At 50.2% G+C, this 17,738-nt stretch overlaps 1 protein-coding gene across 1 annotated transcript in view; it reads right to left on the reverse strand.

The window, feature by feature from the left end:
• Window positions 1-513: 513 nt before the first annotated feature.
• CRY2 (cryptochrome circadian regulator 2) overlaps window positions 514-17,738 on the reverse strand; it is a 32,000-nt gene continuing 14,775 nt past the window's right edge. Inside the window, exons 6-12 of the mRNA XM_007455797.1 lie at window positions 12,598-12,738; window positions 11,150-11,461; window positions 10,792-10,943; window positions 10,467-10,669; window positions 10,048-10,140; window positions 8,758-8,899; window positions 514-907 (exon numbers count right to left, since the gene is read on the reverse strand). Coding sequence (XP_007455859.1) covers window positions 8,760-8,899; window positions 10,048-10,140; window positions 10,467-10,669; window positions 10,792-10,943; window positions 11,150-11,461; window positions 12,598-12,738 — 1,041 coding nt within the window. The 3' untranslated portion in view covers window positions 514-907; window positions 8,758-8,759. The remainder of the gene's footprint in view (window positions 908-8,757; window positions 8,900-10,047; window positions 10,141-10,466; window positions 10,670-10,791; window positions 10,944-11,149; window positions 11,462-12,597; window positions 12,739-17,738) is intronic.

Consider the following 17,738-nt stretch of genomic DNA (forward strand, 5'->3'; position numbering starts at 1 on the left):
GTCAGCTGAGCTTGGTGGCAGCACCGAGATGCCATGGAGTGTGGCGAGAGGCGCCAGGGGGCTTTCTACCACCAGGAACCTGGCCTCCTCCCGGTGGAGGCACTTGAGTCTCCAGTCAGCTTTGGGGCCGGCTCTCAGCTTCTGGGGAACAGTAGTGAGAGCCGGCCTTCTACTTCTAACCTCAGGTTTTCAGCCCCGAAGAGGGAGATGTTCTTCTCAGCTGTCATCTATGATACTGTGCGAGCAGCACTCCAGTCAGGCGCCTGCTGTACTTCTGCACGATGATGCAAGTCTTCCAGATCTGTCTACAGCCGTGTGCTCAGTCCCAGCTTCGCAAGGAAGAGTCCGGAGAACCCAGTGGCAGGGAATTTTAAAATAAGAAGCCAGGCCAGGTGACTATGTCTGGACACACCCGTCCCCTCCAGCCTGCCCAGGAACTCAGCAGAACCCTAGCCGCCGCTAGAATCCCACACTCCGGACAAGAGCCAGAAATGCTTCCCCTGCTCGGCAGTCTGACGTGAGGAGGGAGGGAGGGAGGGAGGGTTGGGGAGGCAGATGCCAGGATCCCAGCTAAGGTCCCACCACGCTTCTATTCAGACAAGGCAGCTGGCTCACAGGGACAGGTCTGGGGTGAAAGTCACTGCCATGACCTCTAGCCTGGTGTCCAGAGGCTGAAGTAAGCGGCTACAGGTACTCCTCCAGCCCAGGCAGTGTTCGGAACCACAAGAGTGTAAACAGACGCATGCACACGCAAACAGGCGGGCCACTCCTTCCTCGGCACACGCGCACACACATGCACACGCTTGCTCCATCTCTGGAGATGATCAGCTGTTCTGCAGGTTGTACTCTGCTGCCACGGTGGCTGCTCAGGCACCCAGGCTTTGCTCACAGAGTCACGGCACTGCAGCTGAAAGAGAGAAACAAGGGCAAAAGGGAGCGTTCAGGAGGCTCTCAGTTGCCCAGGGACATGGCTCCTCCAGCTGCTTCTCTGGGGAACCGGGAAGAGCCCAGAGCAAACCGAACGGGCCACGGTACCTGGGGACAAGGTTGTTGCTGGGATGCCAGCGGGTGCCTGAACACTGGCCCTCTGGGGTGCTGACGTGGACAAGCTGTCCCCCGCGGACCCTCTGGGCCTCCTCTGCCCCTTGCCTGAGAGCAGCAGAGGAGGGGGAGAAGGCGGACAGTCACCTGAGGCCTTGGGTAACACCTGCTCAGATATGACAAGGGCAGTTTCTGAATCAAGGCACAGCGGCCGCTGCCAGAGATGGAGAATCAGATAAAAATGGCTGGAAGAGAAGCCAGATGGGACCAGTCATCTTGAAGATGAAGGCAATGCCTGAGTTCACAATCAGCCGGTGAGCAAATTTCCACACAGAGATAAGAGAACCCTGGCACTGTGCTAGAAGACTGAGGGGCGGGGAGAGGAGACGCAAGGATGACTCATTTTAAAGATTTATAACATCCTGAATCTGGGGCAAAGGGAAGAAAAGGCCTCATGTCTGATAATAGAGGACAGGGTAAGCCCATCATAATGCTGGGTTGCCTGTTGAAATAGGTCTAGTGTGTCTGAGAGAGTAAAGAGACATGCAGGGCTCCGTTAAAAGTTTGTACCTTTTAAATGATGGTCAGACAGATAATAACAAGAAGGCTTACTGAGCCTACTATGGGCCAGGCACTATACACTTGTGTTATGGCTGAACTGTGTCCCCCCAAATTCATACACTGAAGTCCTAACCCCCTCAGAATGTGACTGTTTTTGGAGAGAAGGTCTTTAAAGAGGTAATTAAGTTAAAATAAAGTGCTTAGGGTGGGCCCTGATCCCAAATGACTGGTGTCCTTATAAGAAAAGATTAGGACACAGACACGCACAGAGGTGAGACCATGTGAAGACAAAGGGAGATGGCAGCAATCTACAGGCCAAGGAGAGAGGCCTCAGAAGAAACCAACCCTGCGGTCAACTTGATCTCAGACTTCTAGCCTCCAGAACTGTGAGAGAATAAATTTCTGTTGTTTAAGTCACCCAGTCTGTGGCACTTCGTTGTGGGAACCCAAGCAAACTAATACAGCTTGCGATCCCATGAACCCTGAAGATATGGCTTCCAGTTTTACAGATGAGAAAACGGAAGCCAGAGAGGGTGAGTAAATTGCCCAAGACTAGAGCATTCAGAAGTGGCGGAGCCAAGACAGGAAACCGAGGTCTGTCTGATTCCAAACCCTGTATTTTTACCACTAAGTAATCTCTATATTATAGTATTGCTCATTAAGACTTTTAGAGGATATAAAAAAAAATCAACATGATGGCATGAAGACTAATATCCAAGCAACATAAATGGAAGTTCAGACATTAACAGAAAAGGGGAAATGCTCTCAAGAGTCCAAGACATTGGAGTCAGGGATTCAAAATCAGTCTTCTGACACATGCGACCCTTTTCAGACAAATGTTACATCTGAAGATTTTAACTGGATGATGATAATTTATCTAGAAGCTGGGAAAAATCAAGAGCAAACGTAGGAGTGGGTGGGTACCTGTAGGGGTCAGTACTGAGCGCCTCTTTAAAATATTTTCAACAATTTTCCCTTTAAGCTTGTACTATAATAACCTAGCCATATTTTTTCACTACGAATAAATATATTTGTTAAATATAAAGTGTACATATGTTTATTGAAACATGCTGATTGTGATATATATTTTATACATAGATCTCTCTCTGGCCCATATTATCAAGCCAAAGAGATGACTATTCTTCTGAAACTGAAAATTTCGGACTTGAAGAGTATACACAACAGGTCCTCCTACCTACTACCTCCATTTCTTGTGTTTTCTCCACCTTCAGGGATCGGGGGAAGATAAAGAGTGCTTTAAGATTCCTTAGAACAAGGGCTCTTACTCTGGGGGTTCCTGGATCCTTAAGGGGTCCAAGGATAGGCTTAAGGGGCAGTCCACGAAGACCAGGAAGAGAAATGTGTACATTTCTCTGTGTGTGCAAATAGGTGCAATTTTCTGGGAAGAGGCTCCATCCTTCATCAGACTCTTCAAAGCATGGGTAACCCAAAGAGGGTTTAAGAACTGATGCCTAAGCTTAGAAGATATGGGGGTAAGATGCAGTCAGGTGGCTATAATAATAACAACAATTCATTCAGACCTACGCTGACTTGGGTGTGGTCTAGGTATGGGGCAGACTCATGAAGGGAGGTGGCAGTGTCCTGGCCTCAGATAAGCCCCAGTGACCCACAACCCTCTATGATGGGTTCAAAAACCCAAACAGGGGGCTTCCCTGGTGGCGCAGTGGTTGAGAATCCGCCTGCCGATGCAGGGGACACAGGTTCGTGCCCCGGTCCAGGAAGATCCCGCATGCCGCAGAGCGGCTGGGCCCGTGAGCCATGGCCGCCGAGCCTGTGCATCCGGAGCCTGTGCTCCGCAACGGGAGAGGCCACAACAGTGAGAGGCCCGCGTACTGCAAAAAAAAAAAAACCCAAAACAAAAAACAAAAACAAAACCCAAACAGAAAACCAAGATTTGGAAGAACCAGCTTACCCTTGTCTACAAAGCTAGTCAGAGGCCTGTTCAACTAGTTACGCAAGTTGCTCCATCAGCAGATAATTAGATGGTCCCTGTGCTCTTGTTCTCAAGCTAGGGCATAAGTCTGCAGAAAAAGGGGGCTGGGGAAATCAGATGAGGCCTTGCAGGAAAATGATGACAGCAGCACTAAAAGAAAGGGAAGAACAGCTAGGGGAGAGGCACTAGGGAAAAATCAACTCATAAAACATGCACTAAAAAAAAAGTCAATCTCACGATCGTCCAACTCTTTCAACCTGTCATTAATACAAGAAGCAGAAGTGGCTGGGACATAGAAAAAGTTAACGAGCGCCTCCCTCAGTGTGCTGATGTCAGTTAGGACGGCCCCCCTGGGTACCTGTGCCCTCACACCCCTTCCCACCCACTGGATGTTAACAAGAAACCCAAATCTGCAAGTCCACCCTTCCCCAGCTCCCAGCCCAGGAGGGCTGTGTGGATACCGTGCACGCATGAGCGTGTGTCAGCAGAGGAGACACGACAGCTCAAGGTCGGGAAGAAACTTTGTTTGGAGCCTGTAACGAGGTCTCAGAGGTCACCCCTCCCCACCACACGGGGTGAGTCACAGTGCCCAAGAGCTCGAGAGGGGCAGAGGGTTTGCTGCCAGCTCCCAGTTAGGAGCAGGGAAGGCCAGAGATGCAGCTGGGCCTGGATGGGGTACAAAGCTGGGCTCTTAGCTCAGTCTCATTCCTCATGTCAACTACACGCTTGCCCTTCCTGCACCACAGAAATCACATGGCAAAGGGGAGGGGACGTCCATTAGTCGACAGCTTCTTAGTAAGTGCCAGGGAAAGTGTGAGGGGACACCAAGTCCCAACTAACTTCTTGTTTCAGGAACTGAGAGACAGAGGTGAGAAAAACCTGTGCGAAGGCCCCTGGGCGGCGAGCAGCACGATGGGGTTTCTGACCACCACATGACCTCCGCTTCCACTGGGCAGCATTTTGCAGATCGCCCAGTGCCTTTCACACACATTATTTCACGTAAGGAAGGATACACACGGAACAAATGTCAAAAAGACAATGAAGAGATTCCAGAAATCGGGTTTTCCTCAGCGAAGCCCCAGGGCTAACCAAGCTTGGGTGAACTTTGGCGGAGGAGGGGAAGAGGTGATTCTTGCCATGAACCTTTTATATCCAACAGGCTTCTCTCAACAGATCACCATGTACCAGCAGAAGGACAAATGGATCACGTGAACTGTTAAAATAATTAGACCAATAAGAAAAATCTGTACACAATTCGAGCCTGATGGAATCCTGAGCAGTCAGCAGCTTTGGGGATTACGGGGAAGCAGCTGAAATGAGAGCTATTTGGCGCTGGCTTATTTTTCAGTTTAGTGAACATTGTACAATAACCAAATACAGAACAGATACTGATGTGGGTCTGAGGTAAACACAGAACCGACGGATATCAGGGTATGTTTTCCGACAAGATCAGTTTACATCATTGTCTGGCGCAGGCCTGAGGCATTAGAAATAACAGAATCACAAAACTATAGAGGCTGGATCTAAACATGGCCTCAAAAGGTCCATGATGGAGCCTTCAGGCTGGTAAAGAATGATTATTCACACCTTATAGCTAAAGCATCTCAGAAAGGTTATGAATCCTGCCCTAAGTCACAGAACTAAAACTGGCAGATAGGAGAGGGGGAAGGATCAATACGACTGTATCAACACAGGCCCTGTGGCCACTGCTCTGTGGTCCATCCAGCTCAGCGTGCTGGCCCTGACCGAAGTAACAGTAACACGGTCAAAGACACCCTGAGAAGCATATGCAAAGGTGGTAATGTGATTTCACCTGCGTGGTGCATTTTACTTATTCAAAGGCTTTTCGCATATGGTTTTTCATTTTCTTTCCCCAATGTGTATGCTCGATGGGTAGGGCAGGTGACAAGATGCTATTATCACTGTTTTACTGATGAGGATGCTCAACATCTTTAGGCCCAGGTGCTACCATCAGTACACAGCGAAGCACAAGGTTCACTAAGAAACTCTTTTCTCTCAGGGTTTCCAAAGAACATGAGTATCTGTCCCGTCCTCTGACCTCCTGGTCCTCACTTCCAATCAATCAGCCATGATTAAGGGCTAAACCTTGAGAATCAGTCCTTAAGATCCCAACAGGCTGATGGGTATCTTCTGGACTACAAGGCAAGAGACCAGTGCTGACCTCTGCACCCTTGTAATGCCCACTTGGAATCACCACCACAGACTCTCAGCTGGCTCTCTCCTCCCACCATTTCTTCTTAGGTCCCAGCCCAATGCCTGGTTAATCTTCCAAAAATGCCAATTTGATCATTCACTCTCCTGTTCCAAAATGCTCCTTAGTTCCCAGAGAGTACACCAAGGACTCCATCTGCCTGACATTAAAGAGCCTCCATGATCAGACCCAACTGTAACCTTATGTTCTTCTAAAGAAATAATAACAATATCCATAATAATAATAATACCTACCATTTTATTTATGAACTTATAAGGCAGGCACTGGGCTAAGTGCCCTGTATATGACGTAGAGAGTTATCGACCAGTATCTACACTTCCTAGCTAACAGAATCTGGATTTTGTTCAGTGGGTCATGGACGTGGCCCAGACAATGGGTCAGGAATGGTCTAAGTCAGTGATGCTCAAAGTACAGTCACAGAACAGCAGCATCATCAAACTGCTTCGAACTTGTTAGAAATGCAAATTCTCAGGTTCCACCCCAGACCCACCGGATCCGAACCTCTGGGGGTGAGGCCCAGCCATCTGAGGCTTAACAAATCCTCTAGGGAATTCCACTGCTCACTCAGGTTGGAAAGCAATGGTCTAACCAATCCTGACAATCCAGATCCCTATTTCCCAGCTTTGGGGAGGCTTTGTGACTCAGTTCTGGCTCATGAGGCCAATGTGAAAAGCTGGGGAAGGGGTATCCTGGGAAAGCTTTTATTTTCTTGATGAAAAAGGAAGAGAGGCATCCCCTGACAACCCTCATAATATAAAACTGCAACCTCCACTGTGCCCCAAACTTTCTACCTTCTTACTCGACTTTATTTTTTCTTCATACCACTTATGGCTTCTTGACATATGATGTATCTATTTGTTTACTGTCTGTCTCCTCTCACAAAGATGCACCCAAGAGGGAAGGGACGACTTTGTCAGTCTTGTTCACAACTATATCCAGTGCCTACAACGGTGTCTGGCAAATCGCGATCACTTGACATATGTTTATTGTATGAATGAGTGCAGCTGTCTCTGCATTTCCTTCTCTTTCTTGCTTTGAACAAGGAGTTGATGGCTGAAGCTGTGGCAGCCACCTTGAGGCCAGGAAACAAGAGAATCTCAGAAAAACTGGCTCTGACACTCTTGAGCCACCAAACCAAAACTAGCAGCACCCAGCTCTGGGCCTTTTGTTCAGTAAGAAAACCAAATCCCTCTTTGTTTTAGACACAGTAGTCAGGTTTTCTGCAACTAGCAGCCCCACACATCCCTGACACATACATTTCATCATTTAATCCTTGCAACAAGAACCTAATTTTTGGTGAGGAAACTGAGTCTCAGAGCGGTTAAGTAATTTGTACAAGATCATGTAATCATTAAGCTGTTTTTCTTGTCGGAAATGCTTTCCTTGCTGGCTAAATCCAATTCATCTTTTGGGTCCCCTAGGGTAACCTTCTGTGTTGTACTCCCTGATCACTCTGGCCCACAAATAACTGTCTTATGATAAGCTGGTAGAGTCTGTATCATTTGTCTAGGAATTACAGGTTATTTGTCTTGTTTTTCTAAGCAGACTATTAAACCCTTGTGAATGGGCATCGTATCACTTTTTTTTTTTTTGCGGTACGTGGGCATCTCACTGCTGCGTCCTCTCCCGTTGTGGAGCACAGGCTCCGGACGCGCAGGCACAGTGGTCATGGCTCACGGGCCCAGTCGCTCTGCGGCACGCGGGATCCTCCCGGACCGGGGCACGAACCCGCGCCCCCTGCATCGGCAGGCGGACTCTCAACCACTGCGCCACCAGGGAAGCCCCATATCACATTTTCTATGTCTTATGCTCCCCTTCCTCACACACTTGCTGGCAACAGTTTCAAGCTGAATTGGATGCCATTACCTCTGAGGAACCATGACCCAGACATTTAAACTCTCTGTTCTTTAATCTTCTCACCTGAAAGTCAGAGTATCACCCTGGAAAGTTCCAGGTTTGTAAGACAGAATGAACTATGCTTAGTACCACAGAGTTAAGAGGTAACTAAGAGAACAGTACCTAAGGTTGCCGGTACTCCCAGAACAAGGTAACAAATCTGTCCATCTGCAATGTCTAAGACGAAGAGCCTAGTAAAGAAAAGGGCACAGGCATCAAACACTGCCATCTCACTGGCATTCAAGTCTAGACATGCAAACCAGTTGGCCTCACCTGGCTTGAAGTAGAAGGGTTTAGAAAAAAGAATTGGCTCCGTGGAGAGAATCACCTAATGATGCAGACGGCACATAAGGAACAGCCCCAGATGATGACTGAAAGGGAACAGTAATTTATATCTCCCCCAGAAAGGCATAAAAGGCCCTTCTTGCTCTGGGGAAGGAAGAGTCAGGTTTTTGTTTTTGTTTTTTGATACATTCAGGGGGCTTTCAAGGAAGATGAGCACTGCCAGGGAAGTGCAGAGCTGAAGCCACAAGAAAGGCACAAATGGAGGATTGGCTGTAAGAGGCACAGGCGATAGGGAGCCTGGGTCTTCTGGCCCTCAGGTGGGGCTGGGCTAAGTGAGCCTCCAAAACGTCCCTAAGCCTGAATTCTGAAGGTAAGTGCTGCCCTCTGCTGGCCAGCCTACAGGACACAGCCTGTCGGGGCGATGGCAGAGGGGCCTGGAGCACCCCTCGACCCTGCCCCGGGACTCTTTCTCCCACAGCTTCAATCGGGTCTCTGCTTTCTTTTTCTGGATTTGGCTCACTTTGGTAGGTAGCAAGAGTCAAATTTTTTTTCCCTTAGCTGGCAAAGAAAGAACAAGGCTTTATCTTTAAATTCTCTTTTTAGTATTAGAAGGTATAGAAGTCAGGACGGTAGAATTTGAGCTGAAACCCTAGAAAAGCACCCGGTCCCTACCAGGTTTTAATCTAGTTTGTGGGTTTTAACCTTCAGCTGGCAAGGCAGTTCTCCACACTCACCCCACCTCTCTCCCACGCCCATCCCTGAAGCTGACTCAGCTGCTGTCACTCACTCTCAGACATCCTTGCTCAGCAGCTCTGAGGGGGGCAACGCTGCCACCCTGGCCCGTTTGCTGAGTTCTTCACCAGGTGGCTCCTCTGCTGCTCCCAGCTTGCGTTTGGGGGACGCTGGGCCACTGGGTAGTGGTCTTGGGCCTGTAGGGAAGCAGGTCAAAGTGTCACACAGACTTGTGTGTGGAGCCAAGATGACGCTCAACAGTGTAGCAGCAGCTCTTTAGGGGGCAGGGAGCCTGCTCATCAATGCAACCAGCACGCTGCTTCTCAGACCTGCCCCTTGGCCTTCCTTTCAGCAGTGACGCTGCCTGGAAATATCCAAGGAGAGCATAACCAGGCCTGCTGGCAGTACAGCCAGCTTTTGGGCCCCAAATCCCATGGGCTCCAGGCCAGAGACTGATTTGGCCTGTCTGCCATCCTCGCGCTGAAGGTGAGGCATTCCCTCCGTAACTGGCCTCCTGAAGCCAGAATGAGCAGTGCCCTAACCCGGGAAGCCAACCTGGCTGGGCAAACTAGAAACTAGAAAAAGCCCTGACGTTCTTGCCGGCCTGAGCTCGCTGATCTTCGTCCCGGAGCCGAAGGGCAGAGGTTAAGAATGCAGCAAGGCCATCTACTCCTCTCTCCCGCCACCTGCCTGGACAACTACAGTCGCCTCCTTTCCAGTCTCCTATACTCGGGGGCTCTTGCTCACACTGTGCCATCCACACAGCAGGCAGAGTGAGCTTTCTAAAACATAAACCAGGTCACGCCTCTGCCCTGCTGACCCCCGTCAGTGCCTTCTCCCTGCACTGATGACGGAACCCTAATCCTCCTCATGGACGCTGAGTCTACGCGCTGCTACTCCTGCTGTGTCCGTCCTCCTCTCGTTCCAGCTCCTCACTCAGAACACACCAGCCCCACTGGCCTCCCTCCTCTCCTTCCTGGAATGGGTAAGCTTGTTTCCATCTCTGGGTCTTTTCTTGCTCTTCCCTTTGCCTGGAATGCTCTTCCCCCTGTTCTTAGAAGGCTGGCTCTGCTCACTGCATGGGGCCCTGGTACTCCATCTAAAGTAACCCCCTTCCCCAGCCCTCTTTTATCAGGTCACTTGATTTTATTTTCCCCCAAAGCACTAGTTAACTGGCATGATCTTGCACAGCTCCTTTACCATCTGTCTCCCCAGGTGGAATACAAGTTCTATCGGGGCATAACTTGGTTCTGGCCTCCATCCTCAGCCCTCAGTGACTGAAGTGGGAGTAGCTCTGCAGTGCCCTTGGGGTGGGCACAGGCCACGGGAGGCTGGCTGTACTTACCTGCACTGCTCATGCCCCCAGCCTGGCTCGAGCTGGGCTCTGCCACTGGATTGCTGAGGTCTTCCATACAGGAAGGGACAGACGCCAGCAGACCTGGGAAAGAGGTAGGGGAATAATCAGAATGCAATCTCACAGGACTGTACAGGGCCCCAGGGCAGGTAGGTATAAGGCAGGGGGTGCTGGGCCATGACATCAAGGTTCCATCGCTTCCCACTGGCTGCAACTAATTCAGAGAGGCCTGATCCAGCCCAGCCTGTGTGGCCTGTGCCCGGGAAGTCAAGTCAACAGCCTGGAAGACAGTGCTCGGTGGCCTCCCTTTGCAAACATCTGGGAATCTCTGTCTACGCCCCCTGAGCCCGTAGGTGTTGTCCTTCCCTTCGGGGAACTAGGGGATGGCAGTCGGAGTAGGGGCTCCTTACAGAGTCCCCGGTAGCGGGAGAGCTGCTGGTAAATCTGCTTCATCCGCTCAATGTTGAGCCGGCTGGTCTCGGCGTGGTTGACGATGGGCCGTGGGTAGTCCACACCAATGATGCACTTGGCCGCCTTCTGAATTGACTCTGGGGCATTCCAGGGCTCATAGATGTATCGAGAGGGGAACCCTTTCAATTTGGGCAGGTATCGCCTAAAACATATACACCAGACGACCCATCAGCACGCTGGAGTCTCCTTCAAAGGGCAAGCATATCTCACCCTAGGAGGAATCCAAAGTGGTCAGAAACCAGAGAGCCTGGTCTGCACCCTCACCTGATGTAGTCTCCACTGGGGTCCGTGCGGCGGCCAAAGCCCACCGGGCAGTAGCAGTGGAAGAACTGTTGGAAGAAAGCACTGCAGGACAGCCACATCCAGCTGCCTGCGTTCACGCTGAAATCTGCATCCAGGAGCAGCTCATCAAATACCTAGATGCAGGGAGGGTGGGACAATCAGCCTCCTTGGGGACCTACGGCCATGGTTCCCCCCAAGTCACCACACACCCTGTGGAGAAGGGAGCCAAGGCCTTCTGCTGAGGGCAAGCCAAGTAGGATCTGGAGGGAATCTCCTGGACCCAGGGGTCCCAGTCCATCCCCCAGCCCAAAAGGGGGCCGCCCGCTGAAAGAGGACTCACCCGGACCCCGCTCTCCCAGCTGACCCAGAGGTCCCCGCGCGTGAGGAAGCAGGCCACAGCGTGCCGGGCCAGATGGTGGATCCAGCCCTCCTGCCTCAGCTGGGTCATGATGGCGTCAATCCAAGGGAAGCCTGTCTTGCCCTCGGCCCACTTGGCCAGGGCCTCGGGGTTGCGATCCCAGGGGATCTGGATGCAGATGGGGTTCCCCTCCATGCGGTCAAACCTGGGGTTGTTGGTGGCCGCCGTGTAAAAGAACTCTCGCCACAGGAGTTGCCCAAACAGGGAGAGCGGGGGTGTGCTGCTCCGCTTCACCTGGTGGGGTTGGACAGCACGTGGATACAAACGCTTGCCCAGCTATCAGCGCCGTGCCACTCAGAACTTCCCCACAAGGGAATCTGGAGCTGCCATGAACTTGGTGGCTCCAAAGCCCCTAGATATGTGGAGGGACCCTGCCCCAGGAGAAGCGGCAGGGTGTGCTGCAGACTGAACCCTGGGCCCTGGCTGTGCCCACTACTGCTCTGAGCCCTGAGGATGGCTGTGGAGCCGCAGGCAGTGGAAAGGGATAGCGCTGCCGGACTCTGCACTGGGAACCAAACTCCCAGAGACTGGTCATGATCCTTGCCCTCGAGAGTTCCTGTTGGGCTCCACTTTCTAAAGTAAGTTTTCTCATCAGCACACGTAAAAAGTGCTCAGTCTAGATTCTGGTTAAATAAGTTATGCCCAACAGCCTGGATCTGGGGCCATGAAAGAATTAAGACATCAGACTGCCAAGCAAATAATAATCTTCCTAAAATCACAAGATTACCCACCAAGCTGGCAAAGTTACCGCATGCCACGCCACAAAATCCAGATATTGGCAAGAATGAGGAAACAACGTGAAACAATGCAGACGCAAGGATGAATCTGATGAATCTGAATAGCTGGATGTCCTCTCTCCTCCTGGGGGTGGGTGCATTACTACAGGGGTATCCACCTACTGTCTGTATCCAGCCCTGCATTCAGCCCTCCGGGTCATTTCCTCATCACTGATGGGCAACTGCCGCTCCTAGGCTCCCCTTTAAATACTCTGGACACAGCCCCATAGAGGGCTGCTGTGCTCTTCACCTTAGAACTGGCACCAGCCTCAGCCTCCCTGCCTCCCACCCTGACTGCGTGGCCCCCATCCACCTGCTCCCAGCAGAACTGCCACCTCTGGGGTCACACCCTGAGGTCGGCTTTTCTGCCTGTTCTGCTCCACTTGAGAACCTGGATTTTGCTTAGATCAGCAGTTTGGGTTGTGCTTGGCTCTGGCACCTCTTGGATGTGGCTTCATCCTCACCTTCTCCGGACAGTACGCACACTTGAGCCAGAGGGAAGGCCTCTCTTCGGGGTAACTGACCGGCCCAGAAGGCCCTGGTGTCCTCTGGGGTGCAACCAGGGGCGGGCTCCGCCGCCCTCACTGCCCTTACCTTTTTGTACAGGTCCCACAGGCGGTAGTAGAAGAGGCGGCAGGAGAGGCAGCCGAAGCGCAGGTAGGGGCTGAGGCCCGTGGGGCTGGCCAGCAGGGAGTTGGCATTCATGCGGGGTCTCTCATAGTTGGCAACCCAGGCCTGCAGCAGAAAGAGAAGGCAAAGAAAGGACAGACCTGGAGGCGTCAGAGGAAAAACCCTAAGGCACCAGCTAGTTAAGGAATCTGCCTAAGGTCGCAGGCCAGAAAAGCCAAAGAGCCAGGATGAGACCCTGTGCTCGTCCTACTTCACGCTGGCAGGATTTCTGATGGAACCAGCACCAATCACACAGTGAGGCCCAAGTTCCTGTCCTGACTCTGTTTAATTTGTGCTATGAGCATATGTTATTTAGTCCCTCAGCTACTTGTTTGTTAAATGAGAACAAAATTTCCTGCCTCCTGGGGATGAAATAAAATGATGGAAATGAAAGTTTCTGAAAGCACTGAAGGGTCTGTGATTCTTCAGAAGAAAGGAAAAAGGGTGTCTACACTACAGAGCAAGATATCCCTCCCTCAGTCCCTGCTCTGTCCCAGGGGCCCTGAGGCTGCTGCTACATGGTGGCTACCCAAGCACTTCTCCCCACTGTTCAACAGTGCCGAGAAACCCATTCCTGGAAACCCACAGAGTCATTCATTGCTGGGGCCACTTGTCATACAGTATCATTGGTCTTGTTTTTATCATCAGTTGCTGCCGGCAGAGTGCTTTACCTCCACAACTCACTGACACCTGTGTTCTCTCATTTGATCTTAACAATCGTCTGAGGCAGCATCTGTCATTACCTCCTTTCGAAAATGAGGAAAGGAAGCTCAAAGTGTTATGTGACTCTTCTGAGGTTACAGAGGTGGTAAGAGACAGAGCTGGAGGGACTGACTCCAGATTCCAGTCTTTTTCCACTACCTCTAATAACCATTTTCTCTTTCTCGACTCCTAATGCCCTCTTTCTCTTCGTGATGACTATTTCACAAACTTCACGCCCTCTTTATTCTTTTTCTGGCCGCACTGCTTGGCATGCGGAACTTCCCCAATCAGGAATCAAACCCACAGCCCCTGCAGTGGGAATGTGGAGTCTTAACCACTGGATCACCAGGGAAGTCCTTTACACCCTCTTTAGACCTCCTATTCCACACTTTCCCACCACCCTTCAGCAGATGACCTTCCTTCCTTATGATAAGGAAATGGAAGCCATCAGGTAGGAAACACCTCAACTTTTAGCCACCAAATCTACAAACTCACCTGCATCCCCATCTACCCCCTGTCCCTCTTGTGACCCTGCCCAAGGCTAAGGCCTCCACCTAGCTCTGGAGCCCTCCCTCTTCCTTCTCTTGCACATTCCATCTCTTCCTCTCTTCCCTGTTCACTCCAAGAACATTGGGAAAATGATCTTGTTTTCTTGCAAACAAAACAAAACAAAACAAAACAAAACAAAAAGAACTGCTAGTCACCCTGCGGACTTCTCCCCTTGGGTCCTCTTTCCTCCCTTCGCAGCCAGCCCCTCTCCATTTCCTCATGCCCACCTCCTCTTCTGCCTTCACCACTCCCACCAGCGTCTCTGAGATGTCCATGGCACCGGATCCGGTGGGCGTTTTCTGTCCTTGTATTTTTGGACTCCCCCGCAGCACTTCACCCTGCTGACTGCTCCCTGTCTCCACACCCGCCATTCTGTTGGCTCCTGGCTGCCATCAGCTGGTTGGCTGTTCTTGGTGTTTCACCAGGTCCACCACCCCTCCCAACTCCTTAAGTGTTGGCACCCCAGGGCTCTATCCTAGGTCCCTTCTACTCAACTGTGTTCCTGCATGAGTTCATCCAGTCCCACGGCTCCCGAGGCAATTTCTTTGCTGACGATCACCATGTCTGTAGCTCTGGCCCAGACTGCTCACCTAGACTCCCAAGTCACTCCACCCAACTCCCTGCCAGAGAGCTCTACTTGATTGCCTTTCAGGCACCTCAAGGGTAGCAGGCTCTTTTCTTTAAACCACCCTTCCACTGGCATTCCCCATCTCAAAAACTGCACTGTCATCCACCTCGCTGCCCAAGCCAAAAGCCTGGCTGTCACCTTTGACTCCCTGCTCACCAGGTCCTGTCAATCCTACTGTCCAAGTGTTTCTCTAATCTGTCCTTTTCTTTCCATTCCCTATTGCCACCAACCTGGTTTAGGCTAAGATTGTATCTATACTACACAACTGTGACAGCCTCCTAACTGACCTCTCTGCGTCAATTCTTGTCCCCCCTAATCCACCCTCCACAGTGGGAGCACAGTGATTCTTTAAAATGCCTGTGCCTGAGGACAATACATGCACTGGGCTTCCTGGTGTTCTTAGGCTAGAGTCCCAAATCCTAAACATGGCTTACAAGCACCCCACAGTGGCCCCATCTTTCTAGCTTCCTTCCTCACCACTCTTCTTTAAGCACCATGCTCTTACTAGCCTTTACACATGCAGCTCCCTTGGCTGGAGTGCTGCCTTCCTTTCCACTCCCCTTTCCTTGGTTAATTTTGACTCTTCCTTCAAGTCTCAACCTAAAGGCCACCTCCTCGGCAGGTGATCCCTCAGGTATTGGTTAAGTACCTCTAACAGACGCGAGGTATATTTACCTGCTCATGTCCTTGGCCCACCTCTCTTTGAAAATCTTTTTATTTTAAGTGAAACACAGATACAGAAATCACACAGATGTGCGCTGAACAAATTATTCTAAGGCAAACACCTGTGCAACCATCACCAAAGTTCAAGAATCAGTACTTTGCCGGCCACCCCAGAAGCCCATCTATGTGCTCATCCCAGTCACGGTCCCTTCCCTGCCCCGTAAGTGACCACTTGCCCAACTTTTATAATAATCACTTTCCTGGGACTTCCCTGGTGGCGCAGTGATTAAGAATCCGTCTGCCAAGGCAGGGGACACGGGTTCGAGCCCTGGTCCAGGAAGATCCCCCATGCCATGGAGCAACTAAGCCTGTGCATCACAACTACTGAGCCTGCACTCTAGAGCCCACGAGCCACAACTACTGAGCCCATGTGCCACAACTACTGAGCCTGCACTCTAGAGCCCACGAGCCACAACTACTGAGCCCATGTGCCACAACTACTGAGGCCCGTGCGCCTAGAGCCCGTGCTCCGCAACAAGAAAAGCCACTGCAATGAGAAGCCCGCGCACCGCTAGTAGCCCCCGCTTGCTGCAACTAGAGAAAGCCCGCACGCAGCAACAAAGACCCAACGCAGCCAAAAATAAATAAGTAAAATAAATATATTAAAAAAATAAAATAAAAATGTTTACATTTTCCTGTTTTTGCAAAGCACATTTGGAAGGGAGGGCTTTATCTTTTCAGTTATTCCTCACATTTTTAAGTGTTTTTTTTCTTTTTTTCACCCAAATGTGCATCCCTAGGCACTATAGTTTAGTCCTGGCCATGTTAAAAGACTTTGAAGTGTTTTTTTTAATTATTAATTTTTATTGGAGTATAGTTTCTTTACAATGTTGTGTTAGTTTCTGCTGTACAGCAAGGTGAATCAGCTATATGTATACATATGTCCCCTCTTTTTTGGATTTCCTTCCCATTTAGGTCACCACAGAGCACTGAGTAGAGTTCCTTGTACTATACAGTACGTTCTCATTATACTTCGATGTGTTATTTAAGTTTCTTTTACTCTATGCATTTCCTGCCATTTCCTTCTTTTCCTTTTATATTTTCTGTCAAAGAATCCAAGCCATTTGACTTGTACTAATTCCCACAGTCCAGATTTCCCTGTGCACTTACGGTGCAATTCAACACATCCCTCTGTCCTCTGTGCTGCCTGCAAATTGGTGGCTGGTACCAGAGACTGGCTTGGACTCAGGTCTGATCTCCTTGGCAAGACTACAGGGGGTACATGCCTGACTGTCACTCTCCTTGGTGTTAGAGGTCATTAATGCATCATGTGCCCTCACTAGGGGCTGCAAGATTCCATCATCCCTTTTTCATTTAATAATTGGGACACCTTTATGGAGAGATGCTTGTCCTCAGCTACTACTGGGTAACCCAGTAGTAAAGATCATATTGTTTGCCTCCCCCTTTTTGGTAGCAGCACCTAATTTTCTTGTGGTGACCCATCCCTTCCCTAATCTCAGTTCAAGGTGGGAAAGTAAAGCTAAGCCACCTCTGACTCTGGGAGTGGACTCACTCCCAGATGCAAGTGTGGCCAGAGAAAGCGCCCCCTTCCCTGGCCATAGTGACAGAGTCAGGGACAGCCACATGGCCCAAGCCAGACCAATGAAAACACTCCTTGGGACTTTTTCTGAAGCTTTTGGAAAAGAGGCAGACAGCTTCCTCTGGTGGTGCTAAGCAGATTGAAAATAAGCTGCTGATGACCAGCCTTGCCACTGCTCAAGGAAAGCCTGCCTGAGAATGAAATAATACAGAGGAAAGCAGAGCTGAGATGGTGAATGCATTCCAAGTAGCACTAGCTGGACACCTAGATCCAGCTGTGCCTGAAGGCTACATCTTGGACTCTTGGTTATACGAGTTAAAAAAATCCCTTTTTCAAAGGCCAACTTGCAAACAAGAACTGATTAATATAATCCTCTTGCTATTTCATTCCCATAACCCTCTGAACTGCTCCTTTCCTAACCCTAAGCATACTGTAATTCCTTGTTTCGAGTCTATCATCTCCTATAGACTATGTTTCTGGAGACAGACACTATGCCTGTCTTTTTAGGCAGTCTTTCTAGCAGCTAGACCATTCTGACATAAGAAAATGCTCGCTTCAGATTTGGAGAATTGAAGAAGTTAAAATAAACCTCCTGAAGTGGTTAAACTCCTGCCCATCAGGTACCTTTTGTTCTCCCTGATGTGTAAAATACAGTATTCCCTCGGGCTACCACTGAGTCTGAAGGGCCCTGACATAAGGCCCCACTACAAAAGAGGCCCTCCAGGAGTGTCTGGAAAAGAAGTCCCTGACTTGTTGATTTAAAAGGCATTCCTCTACGAAATGCTTTTAAGGGGATAATAATCCCCAAGCTATAGGTTAGCTCTTTACACTTTTAAGTCTCATTGTACTCCTGCCACCCCATTTCTGGGGTGGCCTTTGAAAAAGGGATTTTTTTAACTCATATAACCAAGAGTCCAAGATGTA

This window comes from Lipotes vexillifer, unplaced genomic scaffold (genome assembly GCF_000442215.2).
Source record: "Lipotes vexillifer unplaced genomic scaffold, Lipotes_vexillifer_v1.1 scaffold977, whole genome shotgun sequence".
Taxonomy (NCBI): Eukaryota; Metazoa; Chordata; class Mammalia; order Artiodactyla; family Lipotidae; genus Lipotes; species Lipotes vexillifer.